The sequence below is a fragment of the Mustela erminea genome, chromosome 13 (genome assembly GCF_009829155.1).
Source record: "Mustela erminea isolate mMusErm1 chromosome 13, mMusErm1.Pri, whole genome shotgun sequence".
In the NCBI taxonomy this organism is placed as follows: Eukaryota; Metazoa; Chordata; class Mammalia; order Carnivora; family Mustelidae; genus Mustela; species Mustela erminea.
This window is the reverse complement of record NC_045626.1, coordinates 44,222,794-44,242,399: the sequence shown is the minus strand read 5'-3', so window position 1 is coordinate 44,242,399 and position 19,606 is coordinate 44,222,794. Positions and strand designations below refer to the sequence as shown.

The 19,606-nt window shown below is 42.2% G+C and overlaps 1 protein-coding gene and 1 long non-coding RNA gene across 6 annotated transcripts in view; one reads left to right on the top strand and one right to left on the bottom strand.

The window, feature by feature from the left end:
* Positions 1–905: 905 nt before the first annotated feature.
* Positions 906–15,592, bottom strand: AQP4 (aquaporin 4). 5 transcript variants are annotated; one of them, XM_032310110.1, is made up of 6 exons: positions 15,485–15,592; positions 12,132–12,546; positions 11,058–11,222; positions 10,690–10,770; positions 7,081–7,245; positions 906–1,297 (listed from the first exon to the last, which is right to left on the bottom strand). In XM_032310110.1, exons 1-6 carry the CDS (start codon positions 15,514–15,516, stop codon positions 1,292–1,294), a joined length of 864 nt encoding a protein of 287 aa, XP_032166001.1. In that variant the 5' UTR covers positions 15,517–15,592; the 3' UTR covers positions 906–1,291. The 5 variants fall into 5 exon arrangements, with proteins under 5 accessions (XP_032166001.1, XP_032165997.1, XP_032166000.1 ...); XM_032310106.1 differs by lacking the exon at positions 906–1,297 and having other exon boundaries at positions 2,803–7,245; positions 15,485–15,591; XM_032310109.1 differs by lacking the exons at positions 906–1,297; positions 15,485–15,592 and adding an exon at positions 15,371–15,442 and having other exon boundaries at positions 2,803–7,245.
* LOC116571778 overlaps positions 15,116–19,606 on the top strand; it is a 49,021-nt gene continuing 44,530 nt past the window's right edge. Inside the window, exon 1 of the long non-coding RNA XR_004277991.1 lies at positions 15,116–15,185. This is a non-coding gene — a long non-coding RNA (uncharacterized LOC116571778). The remainder of the gene's footprint in view (positions 15,186–19,606) is intronic.

Sequence of the window (19,606 nt, the reverse complement as noted above, 5' to 3'; positions counted from 1 at the left end):
CCTGTTGGAGGAGCTAACGCTACATTCCTTTTTTTCCCCCCCAAGATTTTATTTTTAAGTAATCTCTACACCCAGTGTAGGTTCAAACTCACAAACCAAATTCAAGAGTCATGTGTTCCACTGACTAAGCCAGCCAGATGCCCCAACACTATTTTTTAAAGTCTGTGATAGTCCAGGTCTGTAGTACATAATATATTGCCCTTTGTCAGTGTTGTACATAAGGATTTCCTCTAGCATGGACAGTGTATGTTTCTTGCCACGTAAGGAAATATGGCTAATGGGAAATTAAACTGATAGATGAATAGAAGAAATGGGAGAACTCTGTGTGATTTCGGGAATAATTTAGGAAAATGGGATTAATTGGGGTGTGAGATCCAGTTTTCGCTCTACTATTTATTTATTTATTTTTAAAGAGAGAGGGATACCAGGACCAGGGAAGGGCAGAGGGAGGAGGAAGGGAGAATCTCAAGCAGGCTCCACAGTCAGTCAGAGCCCAGTGCAGGCTCGACCCCCATAACCCTGAAATCATGACCTGAGGGGAAATCAAGCGTTGGATGCTTCATCGACTAAGCCACCCAGGCGTCCCTAGTTTTTGCTTTACTCTTCGCTATACTGAGTAATTTGCTTAATCTCATTGACTCTTGGTTCTCCCATCTTTGGAAATGAAAATTAGAGTAATACCCCATTTAATGAAGATTAAATGATTGAAAGTAATTTATAAAGCTCCATATTATTCTATTCTATTCTATTCTATTCTATTCTATTCTATTCTATTCTATTTATTTATTTATTTATTTGACTGACAGAGATCACAAGTAGGCAGAGAGGCAGGCAGGGAGAGAGAGGAGGAAGCAGGCTCTCTGCGGAGCAGAGAGCCAGACGTGGGGCTCCATCCCAGGACCCTGGGATCATGACCTGAGCCAGAAGCAGAGGCTTTAACCCACTGAGCCACCCAGGTGCCCCAAAACCCCATGCATTTCTCCTGGACCTTCCTGACCCATGGCCAATGCATCCATAAGGGAAGAAAGAATCCAGGCCATGGTTTCCATCTGTTCACAGATGAACTGTGTATCTCCCAGAGTGGAGAGTTTCTTGCGTCCACTCCTCCAGCCACTTCTCCGGATGGAGCATCCACTCACCATCCACTCACCATACTTTCACTGAGCCCTAGCCATGGGCTCTCATTATGCTCTCCATAAAGCTTTGAAAAATCAGTGCCATGGGTTCTCAGAGGTTTCTGACTCTGTGCGAGGAGAACTCAACTCAGCTTTCCAGAGTTCTCAATGTTTCCTTAAACCTGAGGAGTGAAGACGTAGAAAAATGTAAAAAAAAAAAAAAAAAAAAAAAAAAACCAACCCCCCCACTCCCAAAAAAGACCAAACTAAGAATTGTTCAGGTGACATATGTTTTGGACATTTTCCAAACAGCATAATTACCTAAAATCAGTCTGACATTTATATTTCTAGCTTCCCATGCTTGTTAAAATACTTTTCTTGCTGAAATACTCATTGAGCTAAATTTCATCTAACATCTGGCCATTGTATAAATATAGCAATGAAAACATGTCTTGTTGCCTACACATTAGGTATAAATTTTAGAAATCCAATTAGTGTTTTATTCTTTCTGTGCGTTTTTTTTCTTTGATTTTTCTTTAGTGCTGGAGCTACTTTCAGGCTCCTAACTGGAACTATAAGAATTCTAATATTTAACCCACATCTACACAACAGCAAAAGCAACTAGATTGAGGTATGGTGCTTTGTAGTATTTCCTAAAGATTGTGAGATATTCCTTAAGTTCTTTATTCATTCATGCAATGAACATATATTGAGTGAAATGTCAAGCCTGGTGCTCGATGCTGAGGGTAGGGGATACGGAATAAATAAAATACCATCTTAGTCCTTAAGGAGTTTAGAAGCCAGTAGAGGAGACAGATACCTACACAAGCTCCTTCACTACGATGTGAAATACGGCTCTTGCCATGTTGCCTAACACTGACGAATGCTGTAAGAGAGGTACGTACCCATCCGGCTCAAAGGCATCATTTGCTACTCATCTGATGGGTGGCACACTATATAATTGATTGTCCTCGATTCTTCTCTAAGGGTCTATAGCTTCTCAAAATTGAGGAGCCTCTCAAACTAAGAACCCAAGGGAGTGTCCCAGTATTCCCTGTGCCTACATTATCCATCTGGGTAGGCAGAATCTGCCAGATGCCCTAAGGATGGATCCTCTAGTTAGCAATACCAGCCTCATCTGAGTGAACGTCTTCACTTTTAGATTCCCTGTAATGCCAACTGACCTTCAAGGACCTATTCTGCGTGGATGTGAACATTTAGAAGTAAGCCCGCAAAAGCACAATGTTCACTGTGTACATCAGGGCCTACCATCGTGTATCCTCTGCAGCCTTTCCAAGAATGCATTCCCTTATATAGATTCCACCAGTCTTTCATCAAATCAGTCTTTCATGATTATACTCAAATATCTAAACCTTTGGGTCATTCTCAAGGATGCTCTTACATTTTAGCTTGGAAAAACTGGGAATGAATTTTCTTTTTCTTTTTTTTTTTTTTTTAAAAGATTTTATTTATTTTATTTGACAGACAGAGATCACAAGTAGGCAGAGAGGCAGGCAGAGAGAGATGAGAGAGAGGAGGAAGCAGGTTCCCCGCTGAGCAGAGAGCCCGATGCGGGACTCGATCCCAGGACCCTGAGATCATGACCTGAGCCGAAGGCAGCAGCTTAACCCACTGAGCCACCCAGGCGCCCCGGGAATGAATTTTCAAACATTGTCAGATGCAATGCTTACTTTTCAAACATTAAAAGTTTATTTGCACAAACTTAGTCGTATGAGATACAATGTAATTCATGAAAAGCAACCACAATGCTAATACTTAATAGATTTTTCCAAATATTAGATGTTACAGTTTAAATCACAACATTAGCTCTGATGTTGGAATAATATTTCAGTTAATAAATAATTGTGACTATAACCATATGTTCAGTTTATTCTCACCAGTTTATCATGAATTACAATTGTGATTTGGGTCATAAAAGTGATAAACAATTATATTTTCATAAACTGCATGTTTATTTAATTAATGCTGAAGAGAATCTAAAAAGATATTCCAATGGGTTATAGAAATTAGGTGTAATTTTCAGCTCTTAGATTTTAACACGCGTGGGTAACACTATAACTGCTTTCCTAGGGTATGGTCATCTGCAAAAGTGAGTGGCCACAGTTTTTGAGCCTCAAATTAAATGTCTTCTATGTATTTCAGAGAACTATGAATTTCAGAAGTTACTGCTATTTTGGGGTGATCTATAAAGTATTACAATATCAATACAAGCACACAAAATTTGTGGTAAAGAAAGTGAGTTTTGTATACTTTCAAGATAGTAGTCACATCTTCCTAATAATTTTGATGCCATACATATTAGGAAAGAATTACTTTCAGACATAAGATATTCTTAATTTGCCTGATCTTAGTGCTTATAATGAGAAGTTACATTGGCCTTGTATCGTCTGCTAAGGCTGTGTCTTGAGCTCCTACTGTCATCTAGTTGTCACAAAAGCAGTTTCTCAGTCAAATGTTTATAACACGCGGGGGTAGTATCAACACAAAGCAGCAAAGGGCCTCGCCAGGATTAACGGTAGTGCTTGAATTTGTTACTCTATTTTGGAATTTTCTTATGTTACTGAATTTGAACCAGGAGGCTAAGTTGCCTGGTTTCATGGCCTAAGAGAATATTCTGTCCTATTTGGAATCAGACTCTAACAATTAATCAGATAGTTTAATGCCACATCTATCTTATTCAAATATATCTAATCCTTTCAAAACCGTTTCCAGACAGCTAGGACCTATCGACGGCATTAGGAGAAGAGTCAGAAAGGGGAAGAATGTATGAAAAGCATCCAGTGGTAGAAACAAGGTGTAGGAATCTTACATTTAGCCAAAAATTCAGGTACCGGACAATATTTCCTTCTGTTGTAAAAGTTTAGGACTCTGGGGGAATAAAAAAGGCAACTTCAACAATGAAATAATACATTCAAATGTTGGGCCCCAAATATTTAAGAAAGCTCCCCAAACTTAAAAAACGTCTCTTCCCCTTTGTATTTCTTTCCACAAACTATATACATTTTCATTGTAGGGACCATCTTACAGTTTTGGGGTGCTTGTTGTATTTTTCCATAGGGAAGAGACGCTCGGCATTGCTTCCTGGCTGGGTATAATTCATTTATGTCCTTCCAGTTTTTTCTCTCTGATCTCTTTTCTGTCTATCTGTCAGCGGCTCTCTCCTGGGAGCCGCGCGATGCACTTCATTAATAAGAAGGGATTAAAGGAAAAAGCCCTCGTCTCCTAATACACTTGGATAATTTGGTGCCATCCACAAGGCAATAGACCCCTGCTGCATAGATGTCATTAGAAAGGTACAATTTCATTACTTTTTACTGGCAGAGCCTTGAGTGAAATACAAAATATGTTGTCTCATATGCAGGGGAAAAAAAGTACCAAAGCTTTCATTGACTCTACACCTCTAAAATATTAGAATGCAAAAATATATTTTATGGTTTTTACATTTGTATTGCCTTCCCTTAGTTGTCCTTGAAATCAAGCTTTTATTAAATACTGAGCAAAATCAAGATTAGAAGAAATTTATTTACATTCTTAAATCCTAAATGAAATTCATAAATTTTTATTAACTAACACAAACCTACTAAGTGCCAGACACTCTGCTGGTGGCTGGAAAGCAATTTACAAAAACATCATTCATGCCTTTTTTTTTTTTTAAGCACTAACTTATTAAATACTCTAACTAGAAGTGAGTATAAAAGTGAGTGCATAAGAAGTAAACCACATGGCTGAATAAAATGGATTGTAAGCTAGCAAACGGTAAGCATATTAAAGAAATCTTTTTAACTTATGCTTTTTAACCTAAATGCTGAGCTGACATATTTGACCTGGCTGATAGCATTCTCTTTTGAGCGTACATCAGCCCTCCCCGCCCCACCCTGCATTTTCAGCCGTTAGTGGTATACTGTGCAAACATTTGAAAAGACAGGCATAAACCATCATGAGAATCTCACCCTGTTTCCTATAGATGCCTCCCCAAACAGGAAATGATCGATGGGGTCTCCCTGGTTGGAGACTGTGGCTGGCCACACATCTGAGCAAGCCGCCTGGGGTTTAGGAATCTGCCATGAAAACCACCAGTGGCGCTCCCAGGCGTTGCCCTGGTGTGGCGACTCCCTGGGGACCTTGAGCATCACTTTCTTAGCACCAAAGAGAATCAGGTTGAACAGTGGTCCATTATGTCACTGCCACAGACACGCGTCTGCCACTAACTCTAAAAAGTGGCACACGTTTGGAGCCGTGTGTGGGAGAAGAAAGCCCTTGATGATCAGCTTATTTCCAAGCCATTCTTTGCAGGGCTGGGTTTTTGCTTCCCTACTAGCTGTGTTTTCAGTTAAACTGTCATTTGCAGCTCTTTGTCTAAGACAAAGTCTAGCCTGGGTGGTTAAGATGTGCTAGAGCCTGGGGTTCCCAGAGACCATTCTACTAACTAGGCACAGCCGTTCAGGAAGAAAGACATGTCTTAACAAATACATGGGTTAGTAATAAAAATGCTTAAAAACAGTGTTGGGTTCCTAGGTACAGTATCTCTAAAAATGAAAGATCGGTTGTCTGGTCTGCTCTGCATATGCAGTATTCTCATGTCCTCACCCTTGCACTCTGCAACCATGGCCTTCCTTGTTTCTCCTGCATGTTCACTCATTAAAATACCATCGCGCGCCACACTGAAGACTATCAACGAACCTATGAGACACGAGAAAGCAGCAGAAATGGGGGCCAGGCAGGGCCCCACCTACCGCCTTCCAGAGTGAGCAGAGCTTAATAACAAAAAGTTAGGATTCAGCTAGTTATGTTCTTGTTATCAAAAAGAAATCTCAAAAAAAAAAAAAAGAAATCTCAACTAATGTTTAAATATAGACAACCAAAGTCACAAACAAAACCCCCCGTTTTGCCAATAAATTAAAAAAATAAGCAACATGGTTAAGTGGTTAAATGCTTCGATGGTTAACCTCATGTGGTGTATTTGAGGACGGGCACTGAAAACAGATCAACTATTTGATTCCAGAATATAGATTCCTTTTTCCTTAGGATTTTTTTAGAATGGCAATCTTTCCTCCACTCCAGTAAGATCATATGAGTCTGTTTGTCCTGTTTGTCTTAATAGCTGTTTCTTATGATTTGGATGTTTTTTTAGGTGGAAACAATAAATATACAGGGTTTCTGAACATTCTTCAGATTTCTGGGCTTTCTGTCTGCATTATCTTGGGCACTGAGGAAGAGGAAGGAATATTATGAATTGGAGTTCAGGTTGAAAGTTGGGTATTTGACATATATAAAATGGAAACAATTCATTAACAATGACCCTTGTTAATGTTGTCTTGCTGAGGTAGTTTATAGTAAGGGACTGCTCATAAAAGAGCATGTTATATTTCCTCTCTCGAATATGCATGACTCTGTGACATACTGTTCGTTGCCATTGAAAAACTCGACTTAATGGAATAAATACTCAAACAAGGATCAACAATCCCAGGGACATAGTATAGGAGGATTTAGCTGATAGGTGTGTCTCTAAATTCGGCCAGGCAAGACTTAACCAAATCTTGATCGACATTTTAAAGTGATTATTCATGAACGGCAGCAGGATTCATTGGATTCATATTTGCTTTGGGGACACTTTAAGAAGACTTCTTTTTTAGATTTGGAATTCACAATAGGTTTCTTCCATTCCTCCTCGGTGGAACAAAGAAATATTTCTTATCTACCCTGAATAATAAGACATGAGAAAACAACCCTGCGCATGGCTAATTTATAACAAATCTGTTTCCTTAATGGGTGGAAGGAAATCTGAGGACAGTTCTGAGGGTTCCTGTCTGCTTTCAGTGCCATCTTCTAGTCATACGGAAGACAGCACCTCGCCCGACGGGTCTTTCCCCTTCTTCTCCTCGCCCCGGTCAATGTCAATCGCATGCACCACGCCGGGTTTGAGGATCAGGTCGTCAGTCTCTACCTGACTCCTATTGTCCTCCACCTCCATGTAGCTCCCCTTCGTTTGCTGGGCAGCTTTGCTGAAGGCTTCTTTCAAACGACGTTTGAGTTCAACATCTGGACAGAAGACGTACTCGTAAAGGCCACCAGCGAGGACAGCTCCTATTATCGGTCCAACCCAATATATCTGGGGGAAAAGAGGGAAGAGTTATCGAGTGAAAGTGGAGGAAAACGATTGCTTTGAACAACTCATGAATCTAGAGCCCAGCTGGATGGCATTAAGGGAGCCAATGTGCTGTGCAGAAGAAAGCAGGATTGGAAAGAATATAAGAAAATGTATCATCTGCACATCAGAAATCTGTAAACTGCTAAATAACATGTAAACGGAAAACAGGGAAAGGCTGTTTTCACTTTTCTTGCTTTTATTAGTTATTTCCTTTCCATTTCTTGATAATCCTTAAAGTTGAGATAGCTCCTTTTTGGGGGGGTGGGAACGGCACATAAAGTGTGCACTAAGAGTTCTTCAACTGGAAAAAAAAAAAGAATTTCTGGAGAGTACTTCTCTTATTTTCTTAATATTGCCGTCTTACGTTGGTTTCCCACCTAACTGCGATCAACACACAGATGTTATCATTTGAGATCTAGTTATTCAGCAGAATGTGATCGATGGAATCCCAGTTCCCAGCTCCACTACTCAACAATCTGGTGAGTTCTTGCATCAATACCGTGACTTCTTAAACCTTAATTTCTTCATCTGCAAAGTGGGGATTATAATAATGCAGACCTCACGGGTTGTAAAAATTCAATGGAAATAATCCTTGTAAAGTACTTATTTCTTCCAATTTCATAGCAACAGGCTCCATTCCATGTTTCCTAGACAATATAAAGTTGTATGTGAATAGGCTGGCGATAAGTCATCTCCTGTATGTTACATGATTTCCTTCCCTAAAATCTGGTGATTTGATTTAATTGAAAACCTCATGATTTGTTTTTTACTCTTCTTTCATCCTCATGGTTCCTACCATGGTCACTAGGTGAAAAAAACCCAGTACCTTGTTTATGGGTGATAGTTAGGTGAGGATTAATAACTCTATAGGATTTTTCATTCAACAAATGGAAGCCTTTTGTCATACCGTTATTGTGTTTAGAGTAAACTAAATGTTAAGTTTTGGTAAACTTCGGCATTTACTTGGAGTACATATATGCGGCAGAAAAGCAGATATTCATTCAACAGATTCAGCGAAGCAACGGAAACTTCGTTTACTGAGCCAGCTGTACTTAGCATTTTTCTTATATTAACTCCCATGATTCCAACAGAAACCTTTGAGGTAGATATGATTATTGTCCTGATTTTATGGGTAAGAAACAGATACCTTGAGAGGGCAAGAAGCTTATTTAGGATTTCATGCTTAGCAAGTGCTGGAGCTGGGATTTCGGGTCTGTATGAGTTTAAACTTCTCTTTTGAACTACTGCCCTGCTTTTTAGGAGACTCCCCTTTTCTCAATTGAAAAAAAATAGAAGGAATGCTTCTGGCTTAAGACACTCTCTGTAAGTGAATTTCATGTAGCATCCTCATTGATAATTCTAAAGAAAATTCAAAATTTGAGCTGTTGCTGATCTCATATACTTCACATGGAAACTTTCAGTAGAGTGGTTACAAGGACCAAGCTCCTTATCCTGAACAGAAAGAAAGCATATAAAAGTTGACTTCTCCCTGCCCAATCAGAGAAGAAACTAGATCCTCCTTTAAGTGTCTTTGCCCTCTGCTCGTTAGACATGTTCTAGTCCCCATGCTACGACTCCCACAAGGGAGGCAAAGGTCTTCTAAAGAATTAATTAGATGCATCCCCAAAACTCCAACGCAGAAATCTAGTAACACGCTCCCCAAAAAGAGCAAATCTCAGTTTCAAGTGTTATTCTCAAACAAAAGTCATAACATACTTTAAAAGGACTTTCAAAATTTATAAAGGTAAATAATTTTTCTTGCTAAAAATATATATATATGGAAAGTGCAAAGAAGAAAGCTGAAACAGTGTCATTACACTATCTAGAAAACTCAACATTTTGGTGTTATTGTAGTCTATCAGTTAAGCTCTCTGTCTGTAAATATGCTGTAAATTAGTTCTAAAATCCATACACCTATTGCTACAGAATGGGCCTTTGTGTTCATTGGGATTAAGTTTGTTATAAAATAGCAATAAGGGGAAACCTTTAATTCAGTCAACAAGTTAAGAAGTTTCCTATTAGTCGAATTTTAGCTGGCCTACCACAACCACTAGGTAATTAATAAAAATATATACTTTTACCCATATTTTAAAGTCCTCATAACTAAAATTAATACTTGCTATTTGTCTAAATTATAATTATAAAAATAGTTTGAATTTAAGAAAGTTGAACTTACAGTTATACTTTTACCATTAATAAATATATACTGCCCCTTAAAAATTTCCATTCCTGTTAATATGGCACATTTTGAGACATAAATGGAAATATCAGTGGCAAAATGACCCATCCTGTGGGTGGTATATATTGACATGTTTTGCGTGGTTGGGTCCAAAATCTGGCTTTTGAGCACTGACTCTCATTCTTTGAGGATTGAAATTACGTCTAAAGGCTCCGTACACTTTCTGAGCAGGGAATGTCGACAGTAGTGGTGGGATTTCCTCTCATTTGTAATGTGCACTACGGTTGAGAGGATGTAACTGGGTCAATAACGGCTGTATGAATGAGATTAAAACACAAGTGACGTAGAGCTATATTCTTGAATTAAAAATAAAATTTGTAAAACAGCCTTCACAGCACATCCATGACAATCAAAGGCAGCCCTACTTGAGGCTGGCTTACGAAGGTCTCCTGTTTTTACTGGTTATTTTAAGTTCGTCTAGGAGTTGCCTTAAAACTGTCATGTTATTCACTTCATGGATTTATGTTCCGTTCCTGTGTTGTAAGAAACAACTGAAATAGAACGGATTGCGGTATTTAGAAATGGACATCCTTACGCTCTGGAAGCACTGCCACCCCATAAATAAGTAGGTTAGCCAGGACACTGGAAAGCATGCCTCTTCGGAGATCATCGATGTTTCAGCTATGGTTAGGGTGATAATGGCATAAACATTTGCATCATTTATCCCTCTCCATCTGCAGTTCAGGTGCTTCCAGCTCACATACTATTAATTGGGTTCATGCTTTTGCAAACAAAAAAGATAAATATTTTTGCTATGGGCAGTGCTTTTAAGCATTTCTTTCTTCTTTTTTTTTTTAAATTTTTTTGCAAGTGTATATTTTGTTATTGCCAGGAAGGCTTTCGTTTCAGGGATTGAAACCCTGTATTCACCAAACACCCTGATTTTTGCTTGTTCCCCATAGGTTAAGTCTATCAGATACAGTGCCCAGAGCAGTGCTGATTAAAAAAGAAAGACTATTATGGAAGGCCCTGAATAGATATAAGATATGATGTTTCATAGTAAATCTGGGCTAGTCTCTCCCTGGTCTCTATGAAAGGTATAGGAAAGTGGGGACTCAAGGTTGGAAGGGAGTAAGAAAACTGGCCAAGCAAAGAAAAAAAAAAAGAGCTCTGTGGGTAATTGTCCCCAACTGTAGGAGGACAGGAATTATCAACATGATGGTTACCCAGTGGTTTTCCCAATTTCCCATGATAACTGCAGGTCCAAAAGATCGGGCGGGGTTCATGCTGGCACCGGTGTAATTGATCTACAGGAAAAAAGAAAACAACTTCAGACATTGCTGAGACGGGACTAGTAGCAGGAAGCGTACACTGCAATTTGCTACCATTTGCCAAGTCAGTTAGAGGAACTGTCAAGATGTTAGCAGCTATATCAACATTTCTGAAAGTTAACAAAGTTAACAAAATAATCACCTAAAATGGATAGACGTGGCTGGATACTAAAGAACTACAGTTGTAAAACACATCTTTAAGCCAGCTCTAGGGTGAGGGTAAATGAAATGAGTCAATTATTTAAATGGACTTGGAAACTTACTGCAAATAAATGTCCAATTGCAACAGAAAATCCAATTGCTAAAGCTACTGAACCAGTGACATCAGTCCGTTTGGAATCACAGCTGGCAAAAATAGTAAACACCAACTGAAATGTGATGATCAACTCCACCAGGAGACCGTGACCAGCGGTAAGATTTCCATGAACCTAGAAAGAGAAAAATGCTCCATCTGAATCGAAGCATGAGTATATTTTCTGTGATAACATATCATAGTGAAAGGCATACTTCATCACTGGAAAAAGCAATGGTTAATTTGAATCATCTCTTCTACCCCACAAGTGAGATGCTCCCCCTGCTTCCAAAAAAAGAAAAAAAAAATTTCCACTCATTTTGGGTCATCACAGATAGTTAATTACTTGTACAATGACCAAGCGGGAATTTGTGCTGAATGTTCTTTTCTACAAAGGAAGCAAAAGTGTGCCACTGCTGCACTTAACTTATAAAGGAGTTTCTTGAGAATCTTATAATTTTATAAGGCAATGATTAAATCCATTAATTAGGTTTAAATTAATTAATATACATTTCAATTAAAATTTAAACTGTGGGTTTTTTTTTTTTTTAATCAATCCTGGTGCTGAGCTAACAACTGATGTTCCTAACCAGTTAAGGACAAAACTAGGATCAAGCACCAATTTATTGTTCTAAGTGTGGCCCTTGATGTAGATCATTTTAAATCTCATGAATGTGATAGGAAACAAAATTGTTTCTTCTGCTAGTGTACCAACAAGTAGTTGTAATTAAAAAATGCCTTAAGCTAAATATATAGTCTAGTATATTCGCTAGGATGGGAGCAAGAGCAAGGGGAAAAAAAACCCCACAACTTTTGTGCCACCTAGCCTAATAATATTCAAGTCACTAGATGACAAACAATGATTATATATGGATACAATCAATGTTGCTGGGATGAGTTTTCAAGCATATCAAGAGTCATCAGAAATCCTCTAAGAAGAAATTAGCGATTTTAGGAAATTCTCTCAGGCTATTAGGGTGTCATGTAGCAGGGGTCTGCAAGAAGCCTGGAGTCCTAGTTTGAAAATAAGAGCCAAAGATGCTACCGTGGTGACCCCCAAGCCCCCCACCACACTGGAAGGTGTGACGAGGTAGAGAATCCCGGCTCCGATGATGGCACCCAGGCACTGGGCTGTGACGTAGAAGACAGACTTGGCGATGCTGATCTTCCTAGTGCACACCATGGCCACTGTCACAGCGGGGTTGATGTGGCCACCGCTGATGTGGCCAAAGCACTGTACCATAGTTGCAATGCTGAGTCCGAAGCAAAGGGAGATGAGAACCATGTCGACGGGTAGGGGTTTTTCTGTCCCCCCCCAGTTGATGGTGGATCCCAGGCTGAGGAGAACAAAGATGAGCATAGCCAGAAATTCTGCTGTGACGGCCTTCCAGAAAGCTTGAGTCCAGACCCCTCTGAAGGCCACCATGATGTTCTCTCTTCTACACAATGGTCCACACTTACTGAAAAGAAAACAAATGGTATCAGTCTAACCAAAGCAGGGTTCAGGAATTTGGGTGAAGACTCTGGGCGTACATGTAATCTTGCCCGACTGTGGGGAATGGTTACTTGCATATCAAGAAAAAATGCTTCCAGGAAACCTTCCTAATTAATGGTCTCCTTAACAGTCAAATGGTGACGCTGGCCTCCTTTTATTTAGTAGTCAAAGCTCTTTCAGTAGCACCGATGAGTGCCTAGAAAGGGAAATACGGTTTCTTCAGTGTCTTAAGGAACGGAGAAGGGAATACATGTACTTCAGAGCAAGAGTTTATTCCCTCAGAGTAAGCTTCTAAGCTTCACTGTACTTTTCACATGCCATTTAGAGTCTGAACGTAAAGCAATACACACACACAAAAAGGGAGGTGTTTTTTTTTTTTTTTTGCCGTTTTGCCCTTGGTTGCACAAAATGGCATTCTGAAAATGGGTCTGTGGAACGCGATGCTCCTCTTCCCCAGCAGAGACTGCGGATTTCGGGAGCAGGCCCGCGAGGAGGCCGGGGCGCTGAAGCTGGTCTTTGGAGAAGCCGGGTCGTTCCGGGGAGGGGGAGCTCAGGGTGACGGGCAGGGGCGGTGGGAGCTGCCAGGGCCGGAGCGGCGACGGGGACATGCTCTCCGTCTCCCTTGCGGACCTGGGCGCGCGGCGCTGGGCCGTGTCAGCCTCGGGCCCCGGGGGAGCGGCCACCCCCGCGCGGGTGCCAGGTGGACAAACAGTCGCGGCCCCGCCCCGCCCCGCCCCCGCCCCGGACCTGTCCCAGGCGTCCCGGCAGCCGCAGCTGCATCCCGGCCTCCGTCGTGCTTTTGGAAGCCTGGGGGACAGTCCCATCTTGTGCCCGACCCTTTCTCGACCCCTAGCGTGACCCCTCAGACATGCTTCCCCAAAGAGACCCTGCAGGCGGGTGTGGACGCCCCAGGCACCCGGTCCGCGCCCTCCAGGGGCAGCCGAGTTTGGACCCGGGGCGCTGGGCAGACGGCAGGAGGCTGCACGGGGAGTGGCTGTTCCCCCGCGTGTTCTTGGCGGCCTTCTCCTCCTCCTGCGTGGCCCAGAAAGACGGCGGGGACCTTGTGTGTGTATTGGGGCAGGGGGGAGGGTTGGGTGCAGCAAGCACTTTCTTCCTCCAGTCTGTTTTCCTCTTAACTGTCCGAGGATCTTCGGAAGGAGAAGGGATCGGGTTTGAGGATATTAATGCCAACTGCTGGTTTGAGTAAGAAGTGGCTAGAATTCCCAATGTGGGGTACCATTACTCTAGTTACCCCATTATTCAAGACATTTGGCCTTATCCTTTTCCCGTGATAGTGGTGAGAGGGAAGGAGTGTGGAAACACTGATCACCAGAGGGTTATGAAAAAAGAGGCGAGAAAGCCAGATATTTGAACGGATTAGAGTTATTAGAGCTTTTCCCTTGATGTATAAGGAAGAGGAACATCCCCCACCCCCACCCCGCGCCCAGCCTGGGTTCTGGATGAGCAGTGGGGAAATGCGGGGCGGAAAGAGCTAGGGAACTCTCCCTTGACCTTTAGGATCTTAGCTCAGCCTCTGGTTTGATACCGGGCTTTGCTTCCGAGTTGGAAGGAGAAACCCATTTTTGGCCCAAACCCGGCGGCTCCGGAGGGGGCACAGCCTGCTCTGCCTGTCCTAGGTGTCCCCTGCCTGTGAACTCCTCTAAGTAATTACAAGAAAGCCCAGCTGAGAGGACAATGGCATCATATTCCCTAGAGAAAGAGAAAATAAAGAGCCAAAACAGCTCTTGGAATGGAGCAGGAAGCATGCCCTGAGGGAGACATTAAAAATATCCCCAAGGGGGAGAAACTTAAAGAACTCACAGATTGAAAAGAAGCTAGGAATGGGGCTTCTGAACTCACCAGCAGCCCTGGCTGCAGCCAGAGGCGAGGGGCAAAGGGGCCACCACAGGTGCTGGTCGTCTATGGCTGGATTAAGTGGGAAAAAGGAAGAGGACAAAGCAGAAAGCCAAGGAGGCTGGTGGGCAGGACACCTCAGGTCCCTTTTCAACAGCGAGGTTCACCAGGAGAGGCGGACTCTGGCAAAAGGCCGCCTCCTGGCTACACCCCGGCTCTTTCACTCTCCCCAGCCCCCCAAGTTCTATCTCCCTGCCTCTTCTCTCCCGCCTCTCCAGAGACCTAATTTAAGAAACTCACTTGCTCTTTCAGCTTCAAATTTTCATCAGCCAAAGGAATTAAAACAACACCAAAAAATAAAAAAAAATTTTAAAACCCCAATAGATAAATATACTCCTAAACAGTGTTTTTTAGCTTTTTTTGGAAAACCCACAGAATCTGATGTCCTTCCAGGGCAGAGCAAACAGCCTCAGTTAGCTGCGAACCCCAGAGTTGCCAGGCAGCACATACATACCCCTGACCTTCCAAGCGCTCACCTCGGCAGGCAGAGTCTGTCATAGCTCCTGTTATTATCGGCGATGCTCCCTTATGCGTTCATACTCTCGGAAAATGGATCAACACTATTTGTTTTGCTTCTCTCGCCCCAGAACAAAGGGGGTTTGTTGATGTGTCCGGGTTGTACTGAACCGGACACATTACTTTCTAGCTGAGCACACAGCCTGATCCACTTCTGGACAGCTGAGCCTCCCGGTGAGTAATTTTTCTGATGAAAAATACTGCAGATAGATTTCCTTCCATAGGGTAATTTCCCTGTGCATGCACAGGTCTCAGATATTTGGAGGATTTTGCAATAAAGCATCCTTTTTTTTTCTTCTCCCTTTCCTATGCCTCTCTTATGATTATGCCAAGTACCCAGATCTAAAAGAATCACCTACCTGCCCTATAGTTTCCTTCTAGATTCTGTCTGAGAAGACACATATATCTATAATAAAAGAGAGTTTCATCTTTTGGCCCCGCACTTTGTTCCCTTAAGGCAAAGAAGGACTTACCCCCACTGCCTTGCTGCGGGTCTGCCACTCATGCCTTCCCTGGCCAGAGTGCAGCTCTCATTGCCTGCCCTGCAGCTCCCAGTGCACTGGGAGTCAGATTACGGCCACTTGTCTGATTGGGTTTTTGGAGTGTAGGGGTGGAAAGACTCTGCACCATGTGGCAATCGTCAAGTTATATTTGAACTTGAAATAACTTCTCTCTACCTGATCGCCGTAGACACAGGGCATTTCAGGAACACAAAATGTTTGCTTACATTGCATTTCTTTAGCTGGAAATCTTTGAAACTGAGGATTTCCCCCAATTTTATTTCGATTCTTCTCACCACAGTGGATTGCTGAGCATTTGTCTTGGTTGGTTATGTGTCGTAGTTGAAATTGGGCACCTATGAGAAAACAGATTTGTGTTATCCAGTAGTTGAGATGGGTTGAGATCTGGGCTGTAGTACATTTGCTTTTGAGAGGCTGAATTTCCAGTGGCTTCTTTTGAAGTTTTTGATCTGAGAAGAGGCGTTTTAAGTACAGTAGATAAGTCCCTTTGTAGCTGGGTAACAGTGATTTGGATAATAGGAAAATAGGAAAAATAGGAAATAAGATTATTGCAGGGTGTTCTACTAACTGTTACGTTAATAACAATTCTTGAGTAAGAAGTAGTAAATTAAAAAATATGGAGGTTGGGTGGGGATAAAATTTTTGGAAATGGAATGCAAATTTAATATCTGCAAACCTAGGGACAAGCCTGACGACATCTTTTGTGGGGCCTGGTTCGGAAGAAAGCATCACAACTATTATTTTCTGTTTTCTTGTCTTGTCTGGGGACTTGGGGTTTGGGACTGGGTGAAGAGCCATTAGAGAGGGGTGAAAATTTTGAGTGTGAATTTCGGAGGAACATTTTATTATTCTCTCAAGCATTCTCAGATAACAAAAGTTGTTGACTTTACATCCTTAAGAACGGGGTTGCACAGTATGGTTGTCCATGGGGTGGGGGTTTAGGGGATTAGCCTTGTTAAAATGTGCTCCCTAAAGGTAGGAATAAATTCTGTCGAGAGGGGGAAGGGGTCATTGATGTGAATTCACAAAGAACATGTAAACAATTTGATGTTGTTTCTTAAAGGCCTTAATCATTCAGATTTTAGAGTACAATTAAAAAAGAACCGGGTCACAAATATTTTTTAAAAATTTGAAAACTTCCATTTTTTAGACAGAAGTGCTAATCGCTCTGACCCTAAGACCACAGAGTCAGAAGTGACCCTGAGGTCTATGAACCCAAGGACAGACACTGCAGTGTTTAGGTTCTTTCTTGTGAATGAAACCCATGGTCTTCTCTCTTCTCCACAGGAACCCACCGTGAGTGGTGCTCCCTTGGGGCCACTGATCACTGAGAGGACGTTTTTCAGGCCCACTCTTTGCAGGTTGCCCCAGGCTCATTAGCATTCACTCTCTGGCCTTGGCAAGTTCCCGTCACCATTTTACAAAGTGCCAGCAAACTTGGTTGCCACGGTTTCTCAGACTCTTTCCCTTTCTTCTGGCTGGCTGATCACTGCCCTGGTAGCATGTGTTGACAGTCAGTTCCTAAGGGATGGCTATTCCCATCAAGGGAAGGGCCACCCTCATTGGCACCAACTCAAGCACTTATTAGTACTCTCAGCAGAGTGGCTGAAAATTGACCAGGGATTAACCCTTCACCTACTGGAGGTAGTTTTTCTTATCAGGTATTACTTACTGTCTTTTTACATATTTGAGGCAGTGTTACCGATTCTCTGGCAGCCTTTCCAGTCTTGTCCAATAATTGCTGCTTGCCTGACTTTTCTTTGGACTAGGGACAGCGTTTCCAGTAGGATTTTCTGGGGCGATGCAGGCAGGATAATGATGGAAGAAAAATGCTTTGATGTGCTCGTGGGGGTGGTGTGGGGAATATGAAGTGAAAGTCTTGGTGAATCTGAAGAACCGCTTCTAAGTAGATCAGGTTTTTTTTTTTTTTTAAGATTTTATTTATTTATTTGACAGATAGAGATCACAAGTAGGCAGAGAGGCAGGCAGAGAGAGAGGAGGAACAGGCTCCCTACTGAGCAGAGAGCCCAATGTGGGACTCGATCCCAGGACCCTGGGATCATGACCTGAGCCGAAAGTAGAGGCTTTAACCCACTCAGCCACCCAGGTGCCCTAAGTCGATCAGTTTGGAACTGGCCTGGGCTCAGGGTCAAATGACATTTGGAATCTAAAAATTTTTTAAAGTTTTATTTATTTATTTGAGAGAGAGAGAGAGCATGAGAGAGCACAAGCAGGGGGAGCAGCAGAGGCAGAGGGAGAAGCAGGCTCCCCACTGACCAAGAACCCCCATGTGGTGCTCCATCCCAGGACCCTGGGATCACGACCTGAGCTGAAGGCAGATGATTAACTAACTGAGCCACCCAGGCGTCCTGGAATCTAGTCCCCGCCCCCCATTGGTAACTTGAAAAGGGCACAATTCCTTTAAAAAAAAAAATGGAGTCTTACTGATTACATCTTTTTGACTTTCTTATTGTATAGTGGTCTGATCTTTGGAGGGAGGATCGGAACATGGCACATGAATTTAAGATCAGTGTTCCCGGAGAAAAATGAGAGAAGAGTAAATGAAAATTTCAAGAGTACTCAGCCAAACCCAGCTGATGGACCCAATTTGCTTCAGAATTTTTTATGTAACACACCATACAAATACATTTGGTGCTAATGTATTTCTTTGGGGTTTGTGGACTCCTTCCCCCACCTTTGCCCTCGGAACTTTTAATATTTCTTCATGTATTCAGACACTGAAGTAACACAAAAGGATAAAACACACCAGCAATGCCTCAATACCAGACGGGAAGTGTCTCCAGGCTGGTGGGGCAGATTCAATCGCAAGTCATAAATCTTATTTTGCTTTTCATGAGTCTGAGCATCATGAATTCCCCCAGAGCACTTATATATCAGGATGTTCATTAAAAACCAACAAATAAACAGAACAACAGCAGGAGCCACAACCAGAACCCCCACAACAAAGGGCTTTAATCGAACTTTGTTCCCTTGTCAAAGAGATGTTGCCTTACTGCAGAGTGGCTTCCAGAAATACAGTTTGCCACCAAAAGAGGGAAATAAAAATAATCAAAGAACCCACAAGGAACCCAAGCCTCCATCTCCCATCTCTCAGGAGGGTGAATCTGAGGGAACTGGGGTCTTTCTAACGGGCATGGAAACTTTCATAGGTGATTTCTGGCCCCGTCCCCATGCCCCAGGGATCCAGGTCTTCCCTTTTGGTACAGCAGGCACATTTTCCTTGATTCAGGTCCAGGCAGACTCTGCTTTGGCTGGGGAGTTATGCTCTGCTGACATTTAAGGCAGGAATTCCCTGGGAAAATAGTCAACAGATTCTTTTGGTGCTGCTGGCAGGGGTCCAAAGGGTTTAGGGTTCCCCTCTCTGGACGAATGGGGAGAAAGAGAGGGAGGGAGGGAAAGCGAAACAGAAGGACTTTATTGAGTGACTGTATTTCATCTGAAGCTTGCACAAAAAAGCAGAAATGTGCCTGGGTGACTGGAACCTTTTCTTACCCCTTATCTCTAACCCCAGCTTTTATGACAGTTCAGAGTTTGGTTGGGCATTTCAAAGGCCACTCAGATACCCTCCGTGGAAAACCAGTTCTCCGGGAAAGCAAAAGACTTTGGGATCTAATGGGTCACACCAAAATAGTTTAAATGATGGATCGTCGAAGTGCGGTCTGTAATAGTAATTGTACCAACATTTAAATTAAATTTGAACCTCTGAAGAGGTAAACCAATGTTTGGGTGGTAATTATCACCTGTTATCCTACAGGAAGGCTAAGAAGCCTCATGTTTTTAATAGACTAACCATGATATTCCCAGTTTCAAGGAAAGCGCAAGATGTTTATAATTTGGGGCACAAGGGAGCTGTGACGGGGGAGTTGACAAAACGAGTAGGCATTAAAAAATACTTTGTAGTAGTGCTGGAAACAGAACATTTTCTAAGAAAGGAGCAGAAGTGGTCATAATCTGTGACCACAGTGTGGTCTGACTTTCAGAGAACGTTCCTTGTTCTCATAAAACTTTTAATAATTCAGACAAAATTTGCTCTTTCTACCTTCCTAAATCATC